Below are 27753 nucleotides of genomic sequence, written 5' to 3'. Positions count from 1 at the left end.
AATATATACCTCAGAGACTTCCAGTACCTTGTACCAGCAAACAGAGGCTGTAGTTAAGGACAGTATCCCCATTAACAAAGGCTACCTCAACATGTTACTATGGAATTCAAAATTAAAATATTTGCCTGGAAAGGTACAGACACAACACAAAAATCACCTTACCCGAAAACTCAGGAGATGCAGTGCAACAAATAAATATATTTATTCTTACTTTTTTCCTTTTTTTCAACAACAGTAGCAGAATAATTGCAAACAGGGTTTTCTTTTTTTGCCAAGTATGTACTTTGCTTATTGATTTTTGCATCCAGGGTGATCTACAGCTACAGCTTGGTTTTGTATTTTTTTTTTTCAATCAGGTTCCTCCTAGGATAGATAGAGTGACTAAGTATTCAGAGCTACTAAAAACTTAGGTGTGTAACACAGTGAACTACTTCACAGTCATAAACATAATCCCTAAAGCAAACACACAGGAAAACTGTTTTGTTCAGAGCTGGAGCTGAGAAGAAGCCTCTTTTTTTCTTTTTGCCATCTTGCTATTTCAGTCAAAGTGGATTGTGTTCTCCACTGTTGCTCTTTCAGAAAACAAAAACCAGTTATAAAAATTACTTCATAAAAACATACTCTCATATTTCAACACAGTTTTTTATGCCAGTTTCTCAAAGACTATTCTAGAAAAGTCAGCTTGTTCAACCTAATATAAGAAGACGGTTCAGTCTGGAAAATCAAGAGTAACAAAACCTCACAGTAAAAATAAGAATGCCTGTAGCATGTAGTGGTTAGTTGTAAAGAAGTGAACAAAAGAAAAAGCCTCCCTAGAAGCTGTAGAGCTACATAGCTATCTTTTTATAGCAGGTGTGTTTTCTACCACAGCCTTCATTTTTATTACTTTATATTTTTTAAATAACTTAAAATAATAATGAGTTTGCCAGCCAGCAGCCAACTCAAAAACACATTGGAAAAAGAAAAAAAAAAAAAACACAAAACCAGAAAACCAAAAAACCCAGCCACCATTACAGTGGTAGGGAGAAATTCTCCTCAGCAGCCAATTTTTGTGTCCAATCTATTCCCTTTTTAGCAATCCCAAACTTCTGGGGTATATTCAGCTTATCAGGAATGAGAGCTCTTCAATGCAGACTTGGGTTTCACTGAAAGGAGTGGTGAACATTTCCCCTCCATAACCTCCTGTGAGTCCTTGTAGCAGCTCTGCAGAGTCCTTGCAGCAGCAAGCTGCAGCAAAAAGAAAGGCAAGATTCCATCCAGGTGTGAAATGATTCATAGGCAGCATCGGAGATCTTCAAAGGATTCTCAATCAATACCTCAGCCTGATTCCCAGCTGAGTGGGCTGTGATTTTATCTCATCTGTCAGATGGAAGAACCGGCCTGTTTGTTCTTGAATTAACTTCTTTCATCTTTGCTGCCACGGTATCACAACTGACTGCACATCTTTCATTGCTCTGCCTGCCACTCAGTGCACAGAAAAACAAACCCAGCCATGCCCCTTGGCAATTCACGTAACGCAGCAGCAGCAGACATGGTGTGCTCTAGACTCTGCCCAGAAGCGCAGACCTGAAAGGCAGAGGGAAATGGAAATGGGTAAAGACAACCATTAGAATGATGAAAATCTTCTCAGACAGAGTGACTACGATAAGGAAGCTGTGAAACTGAGATTCGTGTTACTACAGATTCTCATCTTGTCACCCTGTGTAATGTGGAGTGTCTGTGCCCTGATGTGAGTAACTCTCTTTCTGTCTTCTCCTCAAAATGAGTGGAATCAATCAGATGGAATTGTTACATCCCCCTGCCTTAATGGTTCAGGTATCCTGCCACAATTAGTAAAATCAAAGAGCTGATGAGGCTGCATTCTAATAGCAGTAGAAGAAAAGCCAAAAATATAATTTTGCTGAATATTTTTCCCCAGCCTGAACTCTGAATTGTTAACTGGTTTCATTAATGCATTTGCCCCAGAATGATCTTGATGGAAACCTCAGCCCTGCCTGAAAGGCTGGTGCAGAAAGGGACGCAGTAGCTGTGAAAACATCTGTGTGGAATCCAGAGTGCTTTGTGAGGAAGTGGGGATTTCTTGGAGTTTAGAAACTTTCTTCCTCCACTGAGTAACACAAGAAATTAAAATACAAAGTTACTTATTCTAATTCCCATTTCCTAAGGCAAAAAAGGACCAAGAGGGTGTAAGAAAGACTGATTGTTCTGTTTTTTCCAAGAGTCCCAGATTGGAGGAAGGGATTTACAACCATGCTGTGCCCCATCTGTTGAAACATGTAACATGCCATTTGGTTTTAACTGCTTGATGCTCTGCTCTGTATCCCATTCTATTTATTTATTGATCCGGGCAACCTCTGACACAAACCTCAGTGTCTTCCATCTGTCCTTTTCAATGTGGTTCTCGGGACCTTCGCTTTCATAGGAAGCCAAGTAAAGTGCTGCAATCAGAAGCAAATACATTATGTTAGGCCTACTGGCATTTTAAAACTTGCTCTCCCCCCCGCAGAGCAGACCGAGTTAAATGAAGCAGGCATGTATTATCCATCCCTCAGTTTAGGGCTTCAGAATCCCATTAGGAAGTATAGCATAGCTTATAATTGCAGCCAGACAATGCTAACAAACTGTGCATGAGAACAAAGACTGCCCTGAGGGGGGGGGAAAACCAACCAGTGGAGACTCAAAAGCACGAGGAGAAGAAAGCACTCAAGAGAAAATAAAATGAGCCCAGGGACATGGTGCTTTGTAAGCAGCTAAGCAGCCAGTGAAGTCCCCGTTTTCTTCCTTAAGCAGCACCCTTTAGTGCAAAGTATCCTGGAAGTCCACATAAATACATTTCACGGGACATTTAGAGGGATCACATCAATTTAGTTGGTCCTATTTCAGAAGCAATATTGATTCTCACAGACTATATGCACATAAAAGAAGAATCTTATCTTCTCTGTCATTTGTAACGGAGGAGCATTTTTCACTTGCCAGACAGAGATGTCTCAGGACAGTTTCCTTACTGTGAGGAGGCCACAAATTAACACAGAAAGAGATTAAGCAGTAGCCAGTGACACCATCCCTGCAGAAGTCCAGAGCTCCTTACCATCATCACTGAAGACTGGGACAGAGAGCAAGTACTGCAGAATCTTCCAATCCCTTTCAAAAGGACACTCCACTTGCTTCCATGTCATAAATTCACTGACTTGTTTTGCCAATTCCCAAAATTTCTGTCAGAATGCAAAGCAGAAGAGGTGCTATATGTGGAACAGCACTGCTTACCCTGAACATTTTTTTTTAAAAGAGGGAGAGATCTTGGCTTGGAGACCAAGGCTTCAATTGTCCTTGGTTTTTAAAACAGAATTGAACATGATCTGACACAACAACTCCTCTAACTTTTGTTTTCTTGTTTCAAGCTATGGTAACTTTCCACTCCTTCGCCTTGTTAAAATTGCTGTTGTGAATACAAATATAGTAGATCATGAAGTGCACTTATTTTTTTTTTTCAAGAAGCTGGTAACACCCCTTATGCCCAAATTTTAACTTTGATGATGCTCACACTTTTTGTTTTGCAATTAAATACATAGTGATTTTCACATCAGGTGCTTAATACTGACATTTCAAAATCCAAATGTTTCCTGTCAGTTAGCACATATGAAATGCACTGTTTTCTTGCTGAAAATTTATGCCAAAAATAAACATTCCCCATGTAGTGTGCTAATGCCATTAATTGATAAATTCTTCCAAATAAAATTTAACATGCCTCAAGTGCACATGGATTCCTTGAGCAAAAGGATATTCCAGGTGATTGCACAGCCTAGTTTTAGAACCTTTGGGGTGATTGAGGCCTATGACTACAACTGAAATGTACTGCACTTTTGTGTGAATGATCCAGGCTTCTTGAAAACTGAAAGTACCAGGAAACAAATCATTGGGTTAACTGCCTGGGTCAGATAACAAGCATGAAATCAGAGGCAGAAGAGCTACTGGAAGACAAGAGAATCAAAACTCCCTCACTGCTGCTCTATCACGTATTTTTTCAGCATCAATCTGGGACTTACACGCATGAAAATGCTGCCTATATATCTTGATAAAGGAGGAACTTGTTTTTTACTTGAGAAATTAAAAAATAAGCCCTGAAATACTAATTTGAACATTTTTGTCGTTACCAGTAACAAACCTGTGAACTGAAATGTTGAGATGAATTAGAGCACTGGGAAGAAGTCCTGACTTTTTCACCCCCACTTAAAAAACTGGGAATATTGAAGGTTTCAATAAACACTCCATCTTTGATAAAACTGCTTTTTCCTGACTGCCTCCCAGCTCCCCTGAGAAGTAACAGGTAACACTCAAATTCCAGTCTATGTTTGCTCTTTCAGAATCCAGTGGAAATTGGACTGTGATCTGCTTCAGTTTCCTGTTAAAGGGGCTGACCCTGCATTGAAACCGCACTCAATGCTCTGCTCACCTCAAAATTGATGTGACCATTTGGAAGGCGATTGGCACAACCCTCATTGAGGAAGTAAATATCTTTGATCAAGAGGCTGAAGAAAGGGATCACGATCTAGGGAGAGAACAGCATTATTATCAGTCTGGTCCTGAATCTAGACACAATGGTCTACAGAGAAAAATGAAAGGAAGTCAGGTGATACAAAAGGTAAGCAAAATACTGAAGAACTAAGGATTCTACACCTTTAAACAAAAACTGTGCATTCACTGGATCTTAAAATACAAGTCTCTCCACAAAGTCCTCCATTTCTATGTCACGTCCTTCTTGTTTTCATTTTTTCCTTCTTCCTTGCAGATTCCAGAAGATAAATGGTCAGAGGCACCTACTTCTTACATGAAATTCCTGCAGGGTATCTCATTGTGTAGCTTTCCCTCTTGACAGGACTTGCTTGGTAAACGAGGGGAGATGCACATTGAAGTACAGCAGGGCATATTGGGGTAGCAGCACAAATGGTTTTCAAGCTACAATTCCCTGAGCTCATGCAAATCATGGAACCTTGATACTGACTGGCTTAAAATTAAGCATTTCTTGCCAACTGAACAAAGTATTTCATTTGGAGAATGTTGGAGAATTTTACTTTCTTAAAATGGTTCTATTTCAATTTTCATCCTGCGGAAGTTTCCACAGCTACACATCCTTGTTACAACTGGGGATAAAACCAATAACTCTTATTATTTCCGTGGAACACTTCACCGCACCATATTTCAATATGTCTAAGGTCTTTCTTTGAAGTCTTAAAACTGACTTTTCTCTGAAAAGAAGTAAGCCTCTTACATTTAAACTTCTGTTACTCTGAATGATATGTGAACAGATCCTTAGGACTCAGAAAGACATTCCATGTATAACAGTACAGATCAGCAGACTGCACGTGGATTTGCTTCATCTGCCTGGTACTTTATTCCATGAACTCCATGATCATGTTTATTAAACACAGCATGAAGTCCTAACATATAAGGAGCTGATGAGCAACTGCTTCCAAGTGGAGAGCAGCTAGGAAGCTATTTGATTCCTCCTTTCCACAAGAACTACCACCGAGATTCTGCATCTGAAGACTATACACAGGAAAGGAATGCCACAGCTCTGTCTAGATTGGAGGTTTAGAATACCTTCTATGAGTAAGTTTTAAAGTCGTTCCACTTTAAGCCATGAATTACTGAAAGTTCAGCACAAGTAGCAGCTATAAAAATAAATTACTAGCAACCTCGTGTCAGCCCTTAGCCTTTCTATTTGTGGTAGGGGTTTGTTAAATGTAGGTGTCTGTCAAACAGAAATGAGCTGAGGCAATGTACTTATTTTACTTAAATAATCAAAATTCTCATTTAATGTTTGGACTTTCAGTCAGCACCAAACTGATCTGGCAGCTTTATATAAGCCCACCAGGGGTAGAGTTACTGAGAATCAGAATTCCAGGATAAAGGTTTACCATGCAACTTAACAAGCACATTTCCCTTTTGCCCACTGCCAAGTCATTTGCAAGCTCACCTTCTCTCTGTTGCTGTGAGCTGTCAGGGACCTCTGGGTGGCCCCACGCAGAGCAGTTCGGTAATTATAAAAATTGCTAGAAGGGTCCATCTGATGCTGCAAGGCATGAAAAGATGCAAATAATGAGGTACACACAATCCTTTTTCAACTGAGCAACTCTTAAATAGGAAAAGGTCTTCTGAACAGCCCCACAAATACAGCTTTGTAGAGGACTGTGCTATTGCTCTGTTTGATCAGAAGGGAACATTATTTTAAAAAATGTCCAACCACCACATGAAGGAATCCAATACACTCTCCTGGATAAATCAAACTCATATAATGCTGCACCTGCATGATCTTTGACAAAGGTCAGCTGGACAATATCCATTAAGAGCACAAGTATACTAAATTAAATATCATAATGAAGCCAAACTCACATTCTAGAGCAGTTAAAAGTTAAAGGTATTAACAGCCTCCTGTCCAAATATTAGCCAAACTTACCTCAAGGATATCAAATTTGGCTGTCTTCACTTTTGCCCAGGTTTTCTTTAATCGAGACACAGGACTCATGTTCATGCCAGCTTGATGTAAGAGAAAGAGATTGTTGGAGTATTTGAAAGAAAAAAATCTTCCAAAATTTTTTTGACTAGTAAGTATTTCTAGAGCAAAGAATCTATTACCAATAACAAGTATTTTCAATGGAGCTACTCAAGAAATCAGTTATTGTTTTCTTTAAATTCCAAAATAACCTTGGAAACAAAATCTTCGTCTCTTGAAGAATGAAAGTTCTAAAAAAATGCTATAACATTATTTCATGTGGATTTGATAAAACATGTATATACAGCAGAAAAGCTCAAATGAGTGTTCTGAACACCATCTCTTACACAATTCATTGAAAACTACACATAACTACGAAGTTTTGACATTTCAAATGAAAATATTCCCAGTATTTTCCTACCAGATATTAAGAGGTGTGCAATTTTTAAACCACTAGGATGTGATGGAAATGATGGAAGACATCAATTCTCCATATTACAGGGAAAGCTACTATTCCAATTTAGCACTCAAGTTGGTTTAAGAAAGTGGGAATTTAGGTCTCCGAAGAGTTGCAATGAAAACTTTGGTTTATACCAGCTTTATACTACACACATAGCACTACAACAGTGTTGAGCAACTTCATGCTGCTGACCAAGCAAAGCAGTAGACTTCTGTGTGAAGCACTCTGCTTCCTTTATCCAGATTTAAACAGGGATAAAATCATATCTCAGTACATATACTTACAAATAATAGCCATTAAGGAATTGAAGTTGCCAATGTTAAAACATTCCCGTGCCACATCGATGAAATATTCTATCACTCTTGCTCTGTGCTTTTTCTTCACAGGCTGCAAGAGATGCGTTTGTAGGGTTATGCTCAGCAGGAAACAGCACTCAGACACGTCCCCAGAGAAATAACACCCCTGATAAAAGCCTTTTCCCTATGTACCACAGCTTCACACTATCCTTTACATGTAGAGGAAGCCACACTATTGTGTTCAAAAGCACTCGGGACAGCAAAGACAAACCAGATCCCTGGCAGGCAAAGAGGCTCTGCCAAGAAGAAGGATATGAAGAACAGCAGAGGAGAGTAGAGGGTCAGCCAGAGGAGAGAATGTGCCTCAATTCACAAGGGGCTTTCAGAGAAGAGAACAGCAGGCCAGACACGCTAACGTACCAAGAAGGGCTAACCCAGAATAAATCATCACCGTCACACAAACAAGACTGAGGCACCAGTATAATGCTAAAAACACTGAGCTTATTTCCTCTTCAGACGTGCTCTGACTGCATCCAAATGTGAACAATTACAGAACTGAGTGAATGAGAAGTCCAAAAGGCACCAAACCAGAAAAGGCTTCACAGTTTTAGATAGCTAAACAAAACCTTTCAGCACAAAAAGTCCTTGCTCACCATACAGATTTCTGTTGCAACCAAGTAACTGAGCCTGTTAAACCACTCTACATACGCTTCAAGGTTCCGAGTCTTCTTTCCATCTCCATAGCAGCTCTACAGACAGAAATAAAAATAGCTACTTTTAGCACAATTTTTATCTTTTCCCTGTGAGATCTTCTGGCTTCCTGCCTTGCCATTCCCAAACATTGTCAAGTAACCAGGAATAACTCAAATTACCCCAAGTGACAAAAGCCTAGAGGGAAAGCAGCAGTGGTAGTGTTCAAGCATGTGTAACTTCCTTCTGAGCTGTCAGCCCAGTAAAGCACTCCAGCAGGCATATGGAATCCACCCCGTGCTTTAAGTCCTGTTGGGATGCTTTAAGGACTTAGGACAGACTCATGCAAACAATCAGGGCTAAAGATCTGCATAAAACTCCCTTGAATGTGCACACTGTTTCTGTCCTTACTCCTGTCCCTCTGATAAGAGTACATGCAACATTAAGCTCTCTGCAAGTGCAGCAGGAAAACAGAGGTCAGGAACATTATGTTTAGCTGTTGATGACAAATGGACATACTGCATCCTAACTTTGGGAGATCAGCTCTACCATTTTGATGGGATTATCCCTTTCCTGAGCAGTGCTAGGCTGTATCATCTTGGAATCATTCTTACACCACATCTCAGGGTTGCCTAAAAAGGGGTAGACAGCAGTTTCAGTGATCTCCACCTGGAAAAACAATTTCCGAGACCATCTGACCGAACATCAAATTGTAAACTTGCGTCATTCTATTCTGTTTGTCAGTTTTAAGTTAATTCAAGTTTTAATGGATCGATTTTGTCACCGTTTATTTACAGAGGTCAAGTAATCTTGAAAAATATAAAAAATTAAATCATTTTGAAAACAGCACTAAAAGAGATGACAACTCCATCATGGCTGGTTAAAACCACTGCATATTTGCCCTCCATCTCACACAGATCTAGAGCCCTCTGTGCTCTTTTTGTTATGTCTGCTCTACCTGCAAATTCCCCCATGTGCCACTTGGCTGCAAGAAGTCCAGTTTACTAAAAGGGAAGAACAGATGTCAAAAATGAATAATGCAGAAGGTGAAGTTAAACTCAGCCTCTTCCAGCTGTAAGCACATAGATGGCCTGGGGAAAACATTCATAGGATTAGGTTCTCCCTCAGCTTAAGTCAGAAAACCCAGGAGATGTGTTCATTTAAGTCAGTTTGTTGGCTGAGTTCTAGAGCTTCAGGAGTTGTACTCCAGAAAAAAAAAAAAATTAACAAAATGTTTAATGGCAGAACTAAAGCTTGTTTTCTGCTGGTGCTCTTTCATTGCTGGAACTCACTTCCAGCTCATGGTGCACCTGATGGTAAATGAAGCATTTCAGAGCTGCTCCAGATCTGCTCCCATTACCTTGTCATTATTCAAAGGATCCTTTTGCACAAACGCCTGGATGAATTCTTCTGGTCCGATATAATTGAGTCTCTCCTAAATAAAGCACAGAAGCAGCCAAGTCATATCCCCTGTTAACCTGCACTTCAAAAAGAGGGGAAGGATGAAGTCATCCCTGGGAGTGTAACAACTCACAAGCTCTATGTGTGTCAGCTGCTGAGCTAACACATAGGGATCATTGCAGACTGTGATTATGTCCCTCTGGATGGACTGGGGCTTGGTCTTCAGGAGTGTGAGGCGATCTGTGGATGTGGTGGCATCGATCTTTGCCAGCACTTCCTCGTACTGGGAAACAGCGGCCAGCTTCCGAATCAGGTTCTGCAGCAGCTGCTGCACGTTCTTCCGGTACATCTGTGTGAACATCAAACGATCAGAAAACACTTCCAAAATGGGAGAAGACAGCATTGAAGTCTGCATGACACTGCCACAGATGGATGCTGATGCCTGTATCTGTTGTCAGCTTAAGCTCTATTATGTGAATTTGTAATATTACCATTTCATCAGACCAAATGGAAGCTAGCTGAGAGTTTAAGCAGTGATTGTCTCACAGGTTCAATATTGACCCAGTTAGCTCAAAAAAAAAGATGTATTCAATCTACCTCCTGAAAAGTAACAACCACCACTGGAGGAAATACAAGAAATGAAAGAACTCCATCTTCTCCTGCTTAAGACCACAGAAAAAACCAAGTATGTGGCCATTCAGTGATAAATAAAGGGCTTCTCTCTGCAGCAAATCAAGATCAGTTTCACCAAAGTCAAAACTCAAACTTGCAGTGAATCTGAAGAAAAGGAGAAGATAATAAAACCATCTCTCTTCTTTTGCCTTTGCAGGCCTTTCCATGAGTGATTTCAATCACCAGGAGTGACAATTTTAAGTAGGAGCAGAACTCAAGTCTTAAGTAGATAGATTTGTGTAACCAAGGTGGTTATTCTTCCAGATTCCACATATAATCCTAAAGCCATTAAAGCAAAACCTAAGTGGCTTCAAAAAGGATTATCCAAAAACTATTGTCTGCACACTATAGTATGATCAGTCCAAGGCAGCAATATTTCCTTTATTCTGATAAATTTGTCCTTTCCTCCAAAGCTTTTTCCAAATATGTTGCCTTGAAGGAGTGATATGTTAGTGTGGTGAAAGGTTTTGGTTGTACTCTTACTGACAGCTTTTAAAAGAACTGGAGTACAATAATTCAGGAAGTGGAATAAGAAGCTGTAAGTAAAACTGTAGTGAACAGGAGTAGGAAACTGCTTCTCTTGTATCCTTTAAGGTAATGACTCATAAAAATCCAAGTGATCTGAAGAAAAGCAAGGTCAAGGAAGTTGCCATTTACTGTTCCAAGCAGTTCACAATAAAACAAGTCAATTTACTGCAGTGCTGGCTTTCACTTTGTCTTTCGAAAGAAACTTCAAAGTCAAAAAAACCTCAAAGCTACAGCTAGAAAGGATTTACAGTTCTCTGCAGAGTAAGATTTCTTCCTTTACACATTTTCTAGCAGCTTTGTACATCTGCTTTTCCCTTCAATAGACAATTTCACTGTTAAACTGTCTGCAGTGCCAGAAACTTCATTGCAGACAACCCTTCCCTCTTTTCATTTCATTCTTCCATCCACCAACTCAACTTCCTCTGGGCTAAGTGGTTCCTTTTTTTGTGCCAGTGAGTATTTTTTAAGTGGGTGTGAGCCCTCAATCATAACCACTTTGCCTGGAACTGAACTTCTGTTTCTTACCTTGCTATGAAGAGTATCTAGAAACAAAGCAACCTGACACCCCTGGAGTGAGGGCACGCCTCTTGTCAGTCCAAAGCTCCCGGGAGCTATCTTGCAACCTTCAGCTTGCACATCAAATTTGGTCTCTTTCTCATTTGTATTTCATAGCACATCTCACTCTCTTGTCCCGTCTTCTTTCGTCCCTCCCCACTTTGACAACATCAAAATATATTTCAGCTTCCAAGGTCAGTTTAGGTTTGCTCTTTTCCATGCTTGTGTACAGCCTCTCAAGACTCTTCTAGGCCTTTGGCAGCACTCTCAGCTCCTCTCAGTCCAGCTTACCTCCACACCTGTTAATGTGCTCTTTGCTGCCTCATCCATATCATTACCTGAAAGCTTATATAAGGAGCACTGGTCCCTGAGGAACACTGGAAACACAATGCCATTTAGCAATTGCTACTTGTGTTTACAGTTCTTCCAAATGCCACTCCAGTGTCTTTTGCAATTGCAGTGTTATACCAGCTACACAGGATTTGCTTCCTGAAACCTTGTTAATTCCCTTCCACTAAGTAAATATAACCCTTGGCTTTTGGCTGAGTTTATTTCAGTACTTAAAAGACAAGCACCAGTTAAGCATCAAAATATTTCATAATACCCACGTGGAACTTTACTTCCATCTGAAAAGCAGGATTTAGAAAAAGGTCAGGTGATTTCCCTGTGTGCTCCATCCACAGGAAGGAGTATGACAGACTTCCTCCAAGTTGATACTTCAAGCTCAAGACAATTTTTCCTGGTCCAGTCCTCTTTTGGAAATTTCTCCCCAAACCTGCGATAACTTTCCACTGACCTACAGGTCAAAGGCCCAATTCCAATGCACTTTACTCAAGAAATGATCAACATTGCTAGGGATTTCTCAGCTATTGTCCTAGGTAGCCTTTTCCAAGTAGAATCACTAAAATGGTAAGTACTAACCTCCACCAAATTGTGCCTGTCTGCACAAAATGGGATTATGTTCTGGGCTTAGAGGTGGAGAGAACCTTGCCCAGGCTTTGGAGAAGATTTGCTTATGCTGTGTGGTTTCACCCTAGGCTTAGGTAGCAGACAGAACTTTTTGCCTACCAGCACCTTTCATAATATGTTTTCTTAAGCACCCAGAGCCACACCATGTTATTAACAGCAATATCAAAGCAGTAATAGGAATGCCTTTTTATCCAATAACTTTGTGTGCAGACAACTTACCTCATCCCCACTGGCTATTCTTTGTGCCAACTCCTTTAAGTTCCTCATCATTCTTTCATCTCGGAAATCATAAGGAAAAGTCTCTGTCCACTCAGTCAACAACTGTAGGATTTTTGGTGCAATTTTCTGGGTCCAGTTCTATTTGGAAACAGTAGTGAGGAATGTTACATGTAACAGCAATGCAGGCAATATCTAGCTCAAAGGAAATGGAATTCTGTTCTGTAGGATACTGTGGAGCATAAGGGTATGAATGTCAGGTAAATTTTAATCTTAACTTCATTCAGCTTTGGATTACAGGCCAGAGCCAATGGCTATGGAAGCCAATGAAGAGACTCCCAATGTCTTAGCTGACCTGGAAATTATGCCTTAGGTGGGTGGAAATGACTCCCCTCATTACCAGGAGTGTCTCAGTGCAAGGCATTGATTAGTGTTTCCATAACTTGTGACTAACCATCAACAAAGAAAGTGGTAAATTTCAGTTGTGCCAAGACCTGTGCATGCACTACACCTTATAGGGAGAAACCTGTGTACAGACAGAGAGGCTGGTGGAGAGATGTGGTGGTCAGAGGCTGCCTTGGGCACGGTGACCACAAAATGATTTTTGATTCTTGGTGAAGTAAGGAGGAGAGTCAAGAAAACCTCGGCCTTGGACTTTCAGAGGGCAGATTTTGGCCTGTTCAGGACCCTGGTTCAGAGATTCTCTTGGTAAAACAAATGATGCAGCAGAAGCAGCAGCCCTCATGGGGGACAGGCTGAGCAGTGTGGAAATTCCCCATGGATCTCAGTGAATAAAGGGTCAAATTCTAGTTGCTTCTGTCAGGTTTTCAGTCTGTTGAATCAGACTGAGGACTCTCTTGAACAGGAGCATTTTGGTTTGGGCAGGGACCTGGGAAGTCCCTGAGAGTGTGGGATCTTACCTTGTCCAGGCCAGGCTCACTGAGTCTCTGCTGCTCAACACACAGGTGGCAGACTTTGGCCATGAGCTCGTACGGGTGCATGAAGAGACGGGAGCTGAGAAGGAAGGTGAAGATGTATGTCCTCTGTGAACAAGAAGAAGACAGAGAAAGGCATCAATTACCAGCATTTTTTATATTTTCTCAGAATGCCTTCCTGGAAAATCTGCTCCTCATACTTTACTATCTGCAAAAGAAAACCCTACGTGTGGCTGTGCCAAAAGCAATTACTACAGAGGTAAGCATTTAATTTAACACTTATCACTGCTCCAGAACCAATATTATAGGTCTGTGCTCAAGCCAAGTTATTCAAGATTAAACCAAAACAAGGCAGGGCAAAGGTGGCTTAGCTCTCTTATTGCACACAGCCCTATTGCAAGCTAATTACCTGAAATTACTCAGAATAAAATTTCAACTCATCTTCTCTTGCTCTACAGTAAACCTTTGTCTCCTGGGTGAAAGTGGAGGGAGCTACATAGTTTAATTTTACAGTATAAAAATCAGTAACTGATCCTGAGGTTAGAAGAGGCTCCTAGTCTTGCTTTGCTTTTCCATGTATCATGACTGGAACACTATGTGAGATGGATATTCAGAATATCCATTCCACTTTTCACTTTGCCAGTAGTTAAATATCTATGGCACCCACTCTACAAAGACGCTAAAATGTTCTGGCTCTAGAAACTTGGAATAAATCATCATGTTTGACCAACCAGTGTCTAAATTGCTATATATTTGAAGTTACACCAAGGATTAATGGATAAGCACTAGCTTAAGTACAGTCCTGTGCTGCTGTTAATTCTGACCCAAGTTAAAAAAGATCCTGTCTTGGAAATGTGAACAGATCTATGACAATAACAGAAGCTACACATAAGCAGAGTCATGTCTTCAGCAGAAGCCTGTCGACAAGTAGAGCTGCAGTTTCATCACCCACCAGTTATCCCCAACTGTCCTTTCCTGCCACCTTTTGATAACATTCTTTTTTATCTTCTTTTCTAAGAATTACAGAAAATGTCTCAATGCACGGATGTGCCTAGACAGGTCAAAAATTCTCAGATGACAAACTTCCTGTTGTCACATCCAGCTTTTGCTGATGCTAAATAGTGTGGTACAAGTTCAACATTTTGGTTGCTTATTTCAAGATACACGTGGACCTCAGATGAGCAATGGGGAATATGCATTAAAAACCATTTGGTTTTGCAATAAATACTTTCATTCTGTCACAACGGTGGTCATGCCTTTCTCTTCAGCCTGCCTGGCAGCTTTTTGAGGGTCAATGGTACACACAATCCATCAAGCAATAAGCCAGTCTAGGTGTGTGCTTTATAAATGAGTCACCAGGGTTGCTCACCCTACAACAGGAGTAATAAAACACTGCACTTCCTAGGTTGGGTGAGTTATTGCATGCTGCACTCAGGTAAAGCACATGCTATGTATCACTGCTGGTCAGCCACCTGAACCCCTTCCTTAGCCATGGATGTGACACATTCTGCTCTTGCTGCACATGTTCCCCTTTAGCAGACACAGCAGGCCTGGCCATACACTTAGCTGGGTGTGCAACTTACATCGGGATAGTAATCCACATTGGGTACTAAGTGCTGGATCAGAGCTTCCAGAGACCCCGACAGGAGATTGTTGTCGTGGTAATAGAGCCCCTCACAGTTGTCTTCTTTTGTCTGATACAGGTTCCTGTTGTAGCTGCTGCTGTCAAACATGGCTGCAAAGGGAGGTGTCTGTGGCATCTTTCCCTGAGGAGACATACAAAAGAGATAAGGGATAATTCAGAGAAGGTACAAGTTAAGGGGTTTTCTATCTGCAGAGATAATACTGCACTAGAAAGCAAAACTCTGTGTCACACCAGGGGTTACTTGGACACAGTAAAGATTGTACTGCTCTCTAGCCTGTGCAGACTTCTCAGGAAAGGGCCAACACAGGCTTTCACCACTGCCTTGTCACAATCGCCAGGTTCTTCTTTTATATCTTGCTGTTTCTTTATTAAATGACAGATAAGATGTCCAGGTTAAGAGTTAGAAGGAAGTATAAAAATCCTGACAGGCTTTAGAAACTCATACTTTCTATAAAGCTTTTGGGCATGTGGCATAATGTTCACTTTGGTCAAATCCTGAAAGTAGCTCCCTAAGAGCAGCACTCTGATGGGGAAGTGTGTTCAGGCTGTCCCAGGCTGACACACCCCCAGCCAGTGCAGAAGCAGAGAGACTGAAAAGATTATGTGAGAAGACAGTCTCCTTTATGCAATGTGACAGCCATGTAACTGCAATCCCAAACCTCCCACTTCCCAACTCCACCCTGGTAAATTGGTGCTTGGTTTTCCCAATAATACTGTCACAGGTGTGACCCAAGCTAAAGCCTGATGCTTCAGTGCACCTGCCTCCACCTACTCTCTGAGTGGCTGTACAGAAATTCGGAAAAACTTCCCTGGGCATAGTTGCTTACTACTGTTGTCCAAGTTCACCAATGATATCAAAGATGAGACCAGATTCAGAGTTTTGTTAAACCTTCTCCCCAAATTCTGTGAAAATGTGAAAAATCCAACCCTGTGTTTTCCAGCTTTAGGAAAAATAAAGCCATTACTCATCAGTCTGCATCTTAGTGCCGGTGGAAGCAAAATGTCTTTCCAAGGAAAAGATCAGTCAGTGCTTGCAGGCTGTTTAGTCACTCAGAGCAGTGGGTGGGCAGCAAGGGGGCCATGACCACCCAGGAACTCTCCTGGTAATGCAGTATCTGAAAAAGCCAAAAGATAAAATCTCTCTGATTGCTTGAGTGTTGAGTTATAAACGCCTTCTTTCTCCCTCCTTCCCTCCTTTCTGGGAGTAGCAGTTCTTGTCAGTTTAAGGAACTTGGGTTTTACAGCCTCGATGGGAAGCCAAGTTTGTGCCCAGTTTTAACCACAAACGTGCTGGTTTTAACTCCACTGCAACAGTTACTGGGCTGTGGCTGCTGATGGGCATTCAGGGAGAGACAGATAAACTGCAAAAGGGGACGGCATTTTGTTTCCAATCCTCCCCACAACTTCAAGGAAAGGGAGATCAAACTGAGAGGACAATATCCACAGGCTGCTGTACTCATGTGTCAATCAAGCATGTGCGTGTGCCTGAGAAAAGCATTAATGCCTCTGAGCCATCATTGTAAGTGCAGATGCTGCTTCTTTTCTCTCCATTGTATTAAATCCTATTGGAGAAAAGGCTCTTTTAAAGCCACAGACCTCAGCAAACACCAGCCTGTGAAGGCACCCCGTTTTGAGAACAACTAGTGATGTGACAGCCTGGAGACAAATAGAGTGCTGCCATCTGTGTGCTCCCCAGCCCACAATAAAGCACTTTTCAGAGTGAGCTCGGTGGAGATGAGAAGCTAGTAAGTTATTAGCCAGAGTCCTTAGCTTGGACCTGAAGCACCACACAGACTTGCTGCTGCTGCTGGCAGTGTGTCCAGACAAGGGAGACATTCAAACCAGCACAAGCCTGAGTGGTTCAGTAAATAAACAGTAAGAGAAAGCCAAAAACAAAGGCAGAGAAGGACAGTGGAGAGAGCCTCCTGGCCTACATGACCTGTGCTAATTCCACCTTGAGAGGTGCCAAAAGATATCTGCATCAAAATGGGAAAGACTGAGAAGTCTCCATGTCTGTGAAGTGACATCAGAGACTCTGTGCAGCTGTTCAACCAGCGATTCAAGACAATGCAGCCCAACGAACTGGGAGAAGAATAAAGCAAATGCACATGCCTCAGCGTAAGAGGGTGAAGTACAGGACTGAACTTAACAGGGTTCCTGTACAAGGGAGTTCAAATTAGTGGGCAGGTGAGGTGCAACCCTACCACAGCCATGCTGTGCACTGATGAAGTATCCTGATGCACAAAGACTCCTGCTCTTTCAGGTTCTTTGCAAGGCTAACCCAATTTAAGGAACAAAACTTTACTGAGAAGCTGACAGGAACCTTCTGCAGCATTTTCTAGGTTTTCATACTGTGCATGTAAAGCCACAGACTTGAATCAACTCCAAAATATTCTTTAGCCCACTGACACTGAAAGATGTCCTATTTGCACCAAAACTCAGAATTTTTTTCCAGCCACTGTAGCGCAGTTTATTCAGTCAAAATACAAGTGGTAGTGAACAGTGTGTAAACACTGCAACCCACCAAACATTTGTAGCACTGTGGCTCCAAGGCAATATTCCACAGGGAACTGAGAAAGGCTAGTCTGCATCTGCAAAACAACTTGACATCAATACTAGCACTTACACAAAACCAAGGTGAGCAGTTTTTTCAACCCAGATCTTATATGAATCAAAACAGCCTAATTCAGGGTGAGACTGGAATCTGAAGAGGATTTAGCCAGACTAGCCAGCAATTAGTTTTGATTTCATGCCATCCTCACAGCACAAATCAATCAGACAGGTTGGAGAGACAGTCTCCTAGAGCCTGATCATCAGGAAAGAAAAAAATCATCAGGCCATTAATAGATGCACTGATTTGCAACCATAAACTAAAATTCTCAAAAGTCTGTCCCAAAGGGGACATATTGTCTCACTTATTTGCTATCTGTTTCTGGAAGCTACTTGACAGAGAGGGCTCAGTCCTGCTCCAATGAGACACCAAGTCGTGGTGATGTCCTGTATGGTGGGAGTGGGTTTCACTTGGAAGTGAACAGGACACAGGACACGTTCTCCATGCGATGAGAAGGGATGGTATCAAAGTGTGACAGAGATAAATATAGCCTGGCCAACGGGATGATTCACACAACACATGTGCTTTTCCAGCATGACTCCTTTATTATCTTGACCTTGAACCCTCTGCTGTATTTTATTTGGAGGTGGAGACACAAAGCAGCATGCTTAATTCTAATTAGAAGCTTCCTTAGCTAAAAGCTTCAGCCAAACCCAGCCTTCCGAATAAACTGAGTGGAACTGAAATTTGGTTACAGAGTGGATAATGGTCCACAAATCCGTGGTATATAGAGCAGAGGTATCTTGGGACCTAAAAATATTGTTGACAAAGCACAGCAGGGCAAGTTCTGATGAACAGGAATTGGGAAAAAAGTCAAGAAATATCAATCCAGTGAAAAATGTTCTAGGAGTTAAAAACTGGAACTTTTAAACTGGGCTTTGGAAACATTTGGCTAGCAATCACATGGAAACCCATTTATCTCTTCTGTCTTTGTTTCTTATTTTCCAAGAATTAAAAGAGTGGAGTTGTTGGGGTTTTTTTGTTTGTTTGTTTTGCTTCGGTTTTTTTTCATTAAAGATCCAACTTGAAGGAAAGAGCAATGAAATATTTTCCTGGCTTTACCAGTGATACTCTCCTGTGACAGAGAGAAGTCAAAAACTATGGAAAGAGAAATACAACATTTTTTCTGTATTTAGTATCATTATGGAGAACACGAGACCTTGGGCACTGAGGTCCATATTCTGGCTGTGAGTAGCGTCTGACAAGAAAGAAGCCTCAAGCTTCCCAGTAACAGCACTGTAAATAGGAAGTCAGAGCCAAAGATGATGTACTCAATCCCCCACCATCTCCTGCAGGAGCCAAGTTTCAGTTTGGCAAAAGTAAAGGAATCAGACTTAGCTGCCAAGTGCTTTTCCAAACCTTTATGTTCAAAAACATCTGTTTTCTACTACACTAAACAGTGAAAGGTTGCGTTGGTTTGTTTTAATTTACATTAAAGAGCTAAGGCTGCACATCAGATTCATAAAACAAACACAACAACATGGACAGCTAGTATCCTTCATAGAAGCACCCACTGAGAAGTTTATTAGTAGCCACGAAAGGTGCCTTTAAAGCCACCGCCATCCAAACATTTTCAGCTCCTCTGTTAGGTACAGTTTTCTCCCACACTATTTCCCTCAGGCAGAGAAATGGTGTGAGTCCCAAGGCACGCCTCCCCTTAAAAGATGCAAACTTCAGAAATGCAATTCCATGTCCTCAGAGCCGTTCCCTATACAATCAGAAACCTTTAACCACATTTAGCAGGTGATTACCGTCCACTATTGTTATTAAGGATGCCATCGTAAAACTGAGCTATGGCAAAACAAAAGACTGACTTCCTGCAGGAGCCAAGTTCCAGAGAGGGCTCTCATTATCTCCACTCTTTCTTTCGTTAGCAACATGCCTACAGAAGCATTTCCTTTTGTCTTTGACATCTCTGCCCGGACTCCATTCTAACTGGCCCTTAGCTTTCTTAACCTCATCCCTATCTTCCTGTACATTTTCCTCATATTCCTCCAGACTCACACCCCCTCCTCCTCTCCCTAGCCTGTCTTTCACAAAAAGCCAACTACGTTCCCTTCCAGTGCTCCAGCCACAGGAGCCACTCCAGCACGTCTGTGTGATGCCAGTGATATCACACCCGTTCAGGCAAGTGCATGTCTCTAATTCTTCTTGTTTGTTCCCCATGCTGCGTGTGTTTGTGTAGAGGCATCTGAGCCAGGCCCTTCCTTGATAAAGCTGACTCGCTGGCTGGAGCAGCTGGAATGCTTTCGCAGTGCTCGGGGCATCCACCCAGGCTGCCCAAAACAAAAGCACACCAGACACAGAGGCCGCCCATCGCATTCCATACAGCTCTTCCCGGTGTGTGGGCTTTGTGCACAAAGTTTTTGTTTCTTGTTTTTGTTTTTTGCTTTCCCCCCACTGGAAGGTAAAGGGAAATTTTGCAGCTCAAGCTACGGAGAAGATAACAAACCTGAAAAACTCCCAGATGGGTGTTTCATGTGTTTTTTACTCGCAGAAATTAAGATCACAGAATTATCCCAGCTCAAAAACCTTCTTGGTTCCACTTTTTGTGATGAATTTGCCATACAATTCTCAGATCGTGACTTCAGCACCAACTCTGAGTTATAGTTCCTTCCTAGAATCACTTATTAAGTGTATCTTTTAAGAGGCAGAGTACAGAATATTTCTTCATGCTCACACAGGAGATGAAAAGGGGAGTGATATCAGCTGTTTTCAGACTGAAATCAAGAGGAAGATTAAGAACCTCTCATAAGGAATCCATCCCAGAGGGAGAGGACCAAAACTATCCATGCTGGACAGCGTCATACAGTAGAAAATACATCTTGCACAGTTGCAGGTGGGGTAGGGAAAGACCTGAGGTAGATGTAAGAAACCCAACTGAGTCTTAAAGTACATTCTGGTTTTCACTAAAACAGCAGAGGTTGAACAATTTTGTAAAGTTTTCCAAATGTCACCCAGGCAACAATAAACTGCAAAGGAAAATGAAAAACGCTAGTAAGCAAAGAATAAAACAGGAACTGAATTGCAAGTAGAGGCATTTTCCTCCTGAATATGCATTTTTCTTGGGTCTATAAATAGACCCAGCTGATGATTTGGGAAGGTCAGATGCAGCACTGCTATCTGATCACTCACCTATGAGAACTTTGGCACAGTAATTAAATGAACCCTGAACAACTGAAAATTAAAGTCCTTGGATACTGAACGACAAAGGTGTGATGGGTACGAATATATTTGTGTGTTTACTTGGGAGCATTAGGAACACTGTGGAGCATTTAAAAATGCCTTGAGAATTTCTCCAAATCTGCAAGCCTAGAAAAAGGGAAGGAAAGAAACAAGTTCCTCTTTGTTGCTGATGTGCTGTAAATCCATGCCCCCTGCTTAAGCCCCACAACTCAGCTCCCCTTCTATCCTCTCCCATCCTCTTCTTCAGTGGGGCAGGAAGAGAGGGAGAGTCTAATGATGCCGAAGGTGGCTGTGACAGCATTGCTGCAGTGCCAGACAAGCACATGCAGGCAGACTGCATCGCAGCAAAAATCCCAGCTGCAGGAAAATTACTCAGTCCAGGGCGAGGACAGGACATATGTTCCTCCCAAACAAAACACATGATACAATTTGTCCGTGTTGCTGGACACATAAAAGCAACAGCCTCCAAAAGCATGACACTAAAAGGATACCACACCTATAATTTCTTAAAGCACTTGTCTCTTACCATGACCACAATGCTGCTGAGATTTCTGTCGTAGGTTAAACCGAAAAGGCCACAATTATTTAAAAAGATATGAGACATGCTCCATCACTGATTGATTAATCTTTTTGTTAAGTTCATTTTTAAGTTATTTTTAATTTTATGGGTAATTTCTTCATCTGGATGGTGTCCTTTTAGCATTTGAGTGCAAAATAAGGCTTTCCTCAAAGTGTGGGGGTTTTGTACCTTGTACATAATTTTGCTAATCCCAGTTTCAGAAGAGAAGTTTCAAACATGAATAAACAGGTTAAGTATACATTATAAGTGACATGACGGATTAGTACAGCAGTAATTAAATGTCAGAAGGTACAAGAGGTTCTAGAAAAATTCACTCCATTGCATGCTCCATAGTGACTCTTTAAAACTTGAGAGATTTACAGAATGAATGGAATGGAAAAAGATGCACAAGAGCCTCAGGCCAGCCAAAAGATTCAATGAAACACACCTCCCATCTTTAAAAACAAACAACACATATAGCTACTCTTTTCCACCAAAATTTCTGAGCAGAGAGCTGGACTGAAAGCAAGAATGCTGCTAAAGCCTTCCAGTTCTTTACATTACTGAAGCAGGGTGGAGACTTTAGAAGCAAAGCATTCCCCTTATTGGACCCAGCGAAGCACAGAACAGTTCTGTCATTTGCTCTATTTGTTCTTAAACATTACAGCCTTAAAAGAGTAAAATCCCACCTCTCTACTCAGCTAGCTGCAGACTGGTTTGTCAGGGCTGCCATCCACCAGCAAGATGCAGAGCTCCACAGCTTGGAGGAGTTCACCACCTCAGCTCCCACACTGCTGGGCAGTAGCTGGGATGCTGCTCCTCAATCAGCTGATGGGTTGCCACAGTTCTGAGGTCAGGAGTTTCAAGGCAAGCGAACAGCAGTGATGTTTTATTCCAAAACATCACACTGCAAAATGAGTGATTCGGCAGCTGATTCACCGTGGCTGAGATGTCCAGGAATGGGGCGTGGGGTGGGGTGGACAGATGGGGCCTGTGATGCCATCCATGCAGTGCTACCCCCACTAGTGAATCAGAACTCTGACATGAGTCCTGTAGCTCTGTATCTACAGAGTTCTGCACTCTGCATCATTTCTGTAGCATGCTTTGTACCTCCTGCATACTTCAAACTGATGAAACCGAAGTTTGATGTCTTCAGCAGAGATGGGAGCTGTTTCCCCTACACTATCACCAGAAGAGTATCATTGTGGTATTAGACTTTCACTAACCTTGGGGAGTGTGATCCATTCTATGTGACAGGGATGTAATCTTAACCCAGCCCAGGTGATCAAAACCAAAAAATCCACCTTCTCTATCTTCATGGTCAGCAGATAGATGGTAGCTAAGTGTGGTTCTGGATCATTTCAGAGTGATAACCGGCTTCATCAAGAGCTGTTAACACATCCATCCACAGAAAACAGAAGTGGCATTAGTTCAGTGCTTAGACCTGGCAGCTGGTAGTTTGGATCTGCTCCTGACTCTGCTACAAGCTCTTCACGTGGCTTTAGTCGAGTCACTCAGTTTCTCATTACTGCATTCCTCTGCTTGACAGTATAGAGAAGGATAAGTATGGGGTTATTTCCTTTCATTAAGCACTAAGATTTTTTTTTTCAAAAGGTGTACAGAAGGTGTATCACTGCCAGGAGCACGGCAGGAGCCTTAAGCATGAAACTCTCTTGATATGCTTCCTTCTTCAGCCTCATCAAAGCAAGGTACCTTCTGAATCCCAAAAGTGTTCCTCCTTGCAGACACCCATGCTTGGCCTTTTGGTGCAACCTACAGTACACTTCAAAAGAAAACACCTTTCCCTTTTGTAATCATAATAGGCAGCCAAGTTATAATTTACAACAGCAAGCTCTAGTAGCGTTAAGTAACAGAACTAAATTTCATTTAACTGTTTCTACCTAAAACCTCATTGCCAAAAGTCTCTGCCATTTAGATGATGTAGAAAAATTGCTGGTTTTAAGGCAAACAATTAATATGATTTTTTTCCCATAAGCTGAGTCCTCATGTTTCCATGAACAGCACAGAACTTTTACTGACACTTCAATATGCAGCGGGTTGAGAGCAGTATTTTTACACTTTCTGCAACAGAAATACTTCAGTTAACCTCCCCCTCCCCCCCCCCCCCAGCAACAACAAAAAAATACACTTTCCAATGTCTAGATTGAAGATAAAAGTGGATGGTTCCACTTTGCAATTGAGAAAGAAGTACAGCTCTGTATCAGCATCAGTTACGCTTGCCTCGCTGGGTATCAGCCAGTGGCTTCTACAACAGAGCTGGGTCTGAGATGCAGATGACTTGTAGAACAAATGTCTGCAATCAGCTTGCCTCACTCCTTGGGAAATCAAAGGACATTACAGCCAAAATTACCGAAAAGGTCTTTTTTTCCCCAGTCTAGGCAAGGCCATAGGAGAAACCCCCTCCCCTCACAGGCTGCCTCTGCTGGTTTGTGTCAGCCTTGGAGAGCCAGCAGCAGTTCCCGTGCCCGACTGAGGGTGGACCCCTGGGCTTTGCAATCGATGGTCAAATGCTCCTTGCCCTGGAACTATTACACCTATTAAATCACCACCCAGTAGGTATGGTATTGAGCAAATGTACACCACGCTGGGCTGTGAAAAGATCATTACAAACGTGGCCTAATAGTGTCTGAATCCCTACAGGATGTTTAAGGGAGGATCAGCTCTAGTCCTGATGGACAAGTACTGTCAGTTCAGCACGCTACATTCATGCAGAAAGCACCTGGCCTTGTATCAATGAGAGCAATTATCTCAGAGAATACCCCACTCCCCAGTCTGACTCAAGCTTTTTTTATCCTCTGTGTTACTCCTGATGAATCCAAGCGTCTCACTGTGCTGGCTGATGTCAACTCACAGCTCCCAGGCTTCTCTCTGCAGGTGTGTTACCTGGCATTTCTGGCCCTATTTCCAGATGCGACGAGAAGCAAGCTGAATACCTGACCCCATGGGAGGGGCAGGTGACCTGGGGAACGTTCTATTCTGGGGAGAAGATGCATTTTGATGAATCAAGCCCAAAATAGTCAGAATGCATGGATCTGAGTCATTCAGTGCTATTCTGGAGCCGCCTAGGGAGAGTGAGCTGGATTGTTGTCATGATCCTGCACATTTTCCATTTAAAAACACAGCCATACCAAATACCACCCATTCAGGTTCCTCCCAGTAGCGATTTAGTTTTTTTAATACTACTTCTTAGAGCAGCTAGAACAGAGGAGAAATTAGCAACAGCTTTCAGCTAGAGTCTTTACTTCCTGTTTGTAAATTATGTATTGTCTTGCTGTGGCTGCAAAATGCTCTCTGGAAGCTTTGTTTACAAGCTCATTCTCTATCAAAGTGTTTATTAGATGATGTGGCTCAGTCCCTCATACCCATGCCAAGCAAAGGGTGCTTGTCAGTGCTTGCAGAGTACACCTGTGTGTTTACTAACATTTGGAAAAAATGCTCAAGTATGTGCAATCAAAACTGCGCCTCCTCCTCAGAAATGCAGGCAGTCTATCCCAACCAGCCCTAGTACGTGTCAGCAGACCCTTACAGCGATGTACAGCACAGACCGGCAATATAATAATCCACACACAGCTCCTTCCTGTCTTCACCCCAAGAAAACCTCAGTTTTCAACTACTCAGTTACAAAAGTAAAGCCCCACGTTGCCAGCTTTTCCAGTTCATATTCCTTCATTGGCCATGCTCCAGGCTTGAACTGTGCCTGTCACTTCTGTGTGACAGTAGCTCACCCAGCGCACCAGGAGCAGGCACGGTGACCCTGCACTCCCCAAGGACTGTTCAGGTAACCCACACAACTGGAGCACAGGCAACAACACACGGTGCCGTCCCCCAAAACCTCAGCAGAAAGAAACCACAAAGAATGTAAACCAACAGGGATTCAGTGCACCATCCAAAAAAAAAAAAAAAAAGCATTTTACTCAGTGCGTGGCACAGCTGTGAGCTTAACCCCTGCTAACTCAGTAATTTCTTTCCTCTTTTACAAAGATTTAACAAATCCTACAGTGGCCTGTTTCAGTCCTACTGTTCAAAGGAGTGATATTCCCACTGCTTATCCAAAATCAGGGCTTGGTCTCAGCTATTAGTTCTCTCCAGTACAGCTCATCAGTTAGCTACTTGTCTTGAGTATATTTAGCATTGATTTTCAGCTGATTAACAGCTTCTCTCCAAGGCATCTCATTTGGAAGCCGTAAGATAAGCCTGAGAAAGCCGTACCTCAAAAAGCTCTTCTCAGCTTTCAAAATAAAGAGACAGCCTGGAGACCCAGTCCTGCCTGCCCAAGTCCCTGTTTCCCACAGATGGCACGACATCTCAGCCCACCAAGGCGGTAATCCCACTGAGAGCAACCCCCTCAACATTCCTCGCTTAGACATAGCTGCCCGAGGTACAGAGCACCTCTTTGTTCCCGGCTCTTTTGATTTTTCAGGCCATTCTTGCCCTTTGAGAGGAGTCAGCCCTCCTCCGCTCTGTTCAGAAGAGCTCCTCTGGAAGGGTTCCTCATCCCTCTGTGTTATATTTTATATTTAGCTTTACACACAGGCAGACTGAGAGGCACTGCTTGGTAGGGCTGCCTTAGTTTACAGTCTGGACTAAGCACAACGTAGTAGATGTAGCTGACGCACCAGTCTTGGGTCATTTAACACTGATTTTGGGTCACTGAACGCTGATTTTGGGTCATTTAACAGTCCTTACTCTCCTCCTACCCCTGAACTGCTGCCACCTCACTCAGCGCAAGGAGCCTGAAGTTCTACCACACTTAGACTCAGCAGATGCCCGGCGAAAGACATACACACACATCCCGCCCGCACACCCATTTACTCAGCCTTACAAACACAACCTGGTAAATCAGTGGTTTTTTATCCTTCCAGTCCAAGAAAGCCAGCAATCAGTCCAACTGACGGGCGCAAAGAAAAGCAGGGAAAGCTTCTCCAGGGATTACAGTCACGGAAAAAAATCCACATCGTGCAGTTGTAGGACCCTCTTCGATCTTACTACAGGGAAGGGGACAAGGAGAAGGACCCAGTCACTGCACCGCCACTGCTGGGTTAAAGTCTCTCCCTTCCCCAGTATGCTGATACCCCCCCAAAAAGCAGCACTGTCTGTACAGAATTGGGTGGGCAGGAAGAAGATTAAACATCAGGAGGAATGAGACCGTCCTGCCGGGGCTAGCAAAGAAGACAGAGATGGATGGATGGATGGATGGATGGATGGATGGATGGATGGATGGATGGATGGATGGATGGGCAAGACGCACCGCAGACTCACGGACTGTACCTGGAAGTGGCCGCAGGCGCTCCCGGCCGCAGACGCTGCTCTGTGGCTCTCACGCACTCATCATCCGCGACACAGCACAGAACAGAACAGGACAGGACAACACAGCCCAGCTCGGCTCCCCACGGGCAGTGCCGGCGGCGGGCGGAGCGCCGGGAAGGAAGCGCCGCTCCCGTCCCGCCCCCGCCCCGCTGCAGCGCCGGGGCCGCGGCGGGGGCGGAGCGCGGAGCAGCCTGGGCGCCCCAAGTGCGGGGTACGGCCGAGTCGCCGCGGGTCCGTGTCACCTGTGCTGCTGCCAGGCATTCCCTCAGCCCGTGTGCCACTGGCCCGGCACCATTCCGCTGGCAGCGGTCGGAAGAGAATCGTTCTTACAGACGGGCAGGAACGGGACGCGCACACACGCAGTGCATCCTTTGAGTCTCTTCCCAGGTTGTGTTTCTATCACAGAGGGTTTCCTCAGCCCGGTGCTGTTTCTCCTCTCCTCCCAGTTCTCATCCAGTTCCCCGTGCAGCTCATGCACAGTAATCTTCAAAAAGGTCTTGCACAGATCCACAGCAACTCCTCACCCACCTTCCGTTTTTTCTCTGCAACTCAAGTTTACTAGCTTGGATCGGGTGCCCCGTTGCTCTTGGACGGAGTGACAAACACTTTGCTTCTATGTGCTCTCTCCACAGCACTCTCAGTCAGCACTTTGTCAGGGTGAAAAGTCCAGGTTTACCCAGTCACTCTATAAACAGGGTCCAAATCTCGGACAAATCTTATCCTCCATCAGTGCTTTTGCAGTACCTCTAAACCTTCTCAGATGAGGGAAGTGGAGCTGCATAGGCACAGTTCAAGGTGCAATTGAACTCAGATTTATGGAGCAATACTCCAACTTTCCCTGCTCTCCACCCCCTCCTAACATTTAGTGATTTATGCTCAATTTCCTTGTTTTGACCACTCAGAACATCTAGCCAAGGTTTTCCTGTGGAGTGGCAGCAGCCAGGTCAGAACCTGCACTAGCTACATGCATCAGATCGTTCACTAAATGAAGAAAAATTGTCCCTGAGAGTTGAAGCCTTGAAAGACAGGTGCCTCTAACTACTATTTCTACATTCAAGCATAGAAGGAGCTTGAATAAACGTCACACCCTGTGGCCAGGATGATTTTGGAGGCAGTCACACAATCCTGGCTACCTGCCTTCCTGTTTCTTTAAATGGAGGATATGAAAAGAAATACTCATAAAAACTAGTTTTAAAGTAATTGCGCTGTCAA

General features: G+C 43.0%; 1 protein-coding gene across 2 annotated transcripts; it reads right to left on the bottom strand.

The window, feature by feature from the left end:
- Positions 1-118: 118 nt before the first annotated feature.
- RASGEF1B (RasGEF domain family member 1B) lies at positions 119-26607 on the bottom strand. 2 transcript variants are annotated; one of them, XM_066186416.1, is made up of 15 exons: positions 26503-26607; positions 26066-26219; positions 14796-14978; positions 13198-13320; positions 12281-12418; positions 9471-9686; positions 9297-9371; positions 7900-7995; positions 7235-7337; positions 6455-6534; positions 5975-6070; positions 4451-4546; positions 3089-3212; positions 2366-2438; positions 119-1566 (listed from the first exon to the last, which is right to left on the bottom strand). In XM_066186416.1, the coding sequence occupies exons 3-15, from the start codon at positions 14970-14972 to the stop codon at positions 1542-1544; spliced, it is 1422 nt and encodes a 473-aa protein (XP_066042513.1). In that variant the 5' UTR covers positions 14973-14978; positions 26066-26219; positions 26503-26607; the 3' UTR covers positions 119-1541. The 2 variants fall into 2 exon arrangements, with proteins under 2 accessions (XP_066042513.1, XP_066042512.1); XM_066186415.1 differs by lacking the exon at positions 26066-26219.
- Between the last annotated feature and the right edge of the window lie 1146 nt (positions 26608-27753).

The sequence above is a fragment of the Chamaea fasciata genome, unplaced genomic scaffold (assembly GCF_029207755.1).
Source record: "Chamaea fasciata isolate MVZ Bird 193981 ecotype frontalis unplaced genomic scaffold, bChaFas1.0.hap1 SCAF_6, whole genome shotgun sequence".
Taxonomy (NCBI): Eukaryota; Metazoa; Chordata; class Aves; order Passeriformes; family Sylviidae; genus Chamaea; species Chamaea fasciata.
The sequence above is the reverse complement of the archived record's forward strand: the minus strand, read 5'-3'. Positions and strand labels throughout refer to the sequence as shown.

What these genes read in the sequence shown, in the direction of transcription:
- RASGEF1B (XM_066186416.1), bottom strand. Translation starts at nt 14,972, where the DNA reads ATGCCACAGACACCTCCCTTTGCAGCCATGTTTGACAGCAGCAGCTAC. An exon ending in TTGCAACAGAAATCTGTATG is followed by an intron (nt 7,338 to 7,899) that starts GTGAGCAAGGAC and finishes CATCTCTTGCAG; the next exon opens with CCTGTGAAGAAAAAGCACAG. An exon ending in CCAAATTTGATATCCTTGAG is followed by an intron (nt 6,071 to 6,454) that starts GTAAGTTTGGCT and finishes CATGCCTTGCAG; the next exon opens with CATCAGATGGACCCTTCTAG.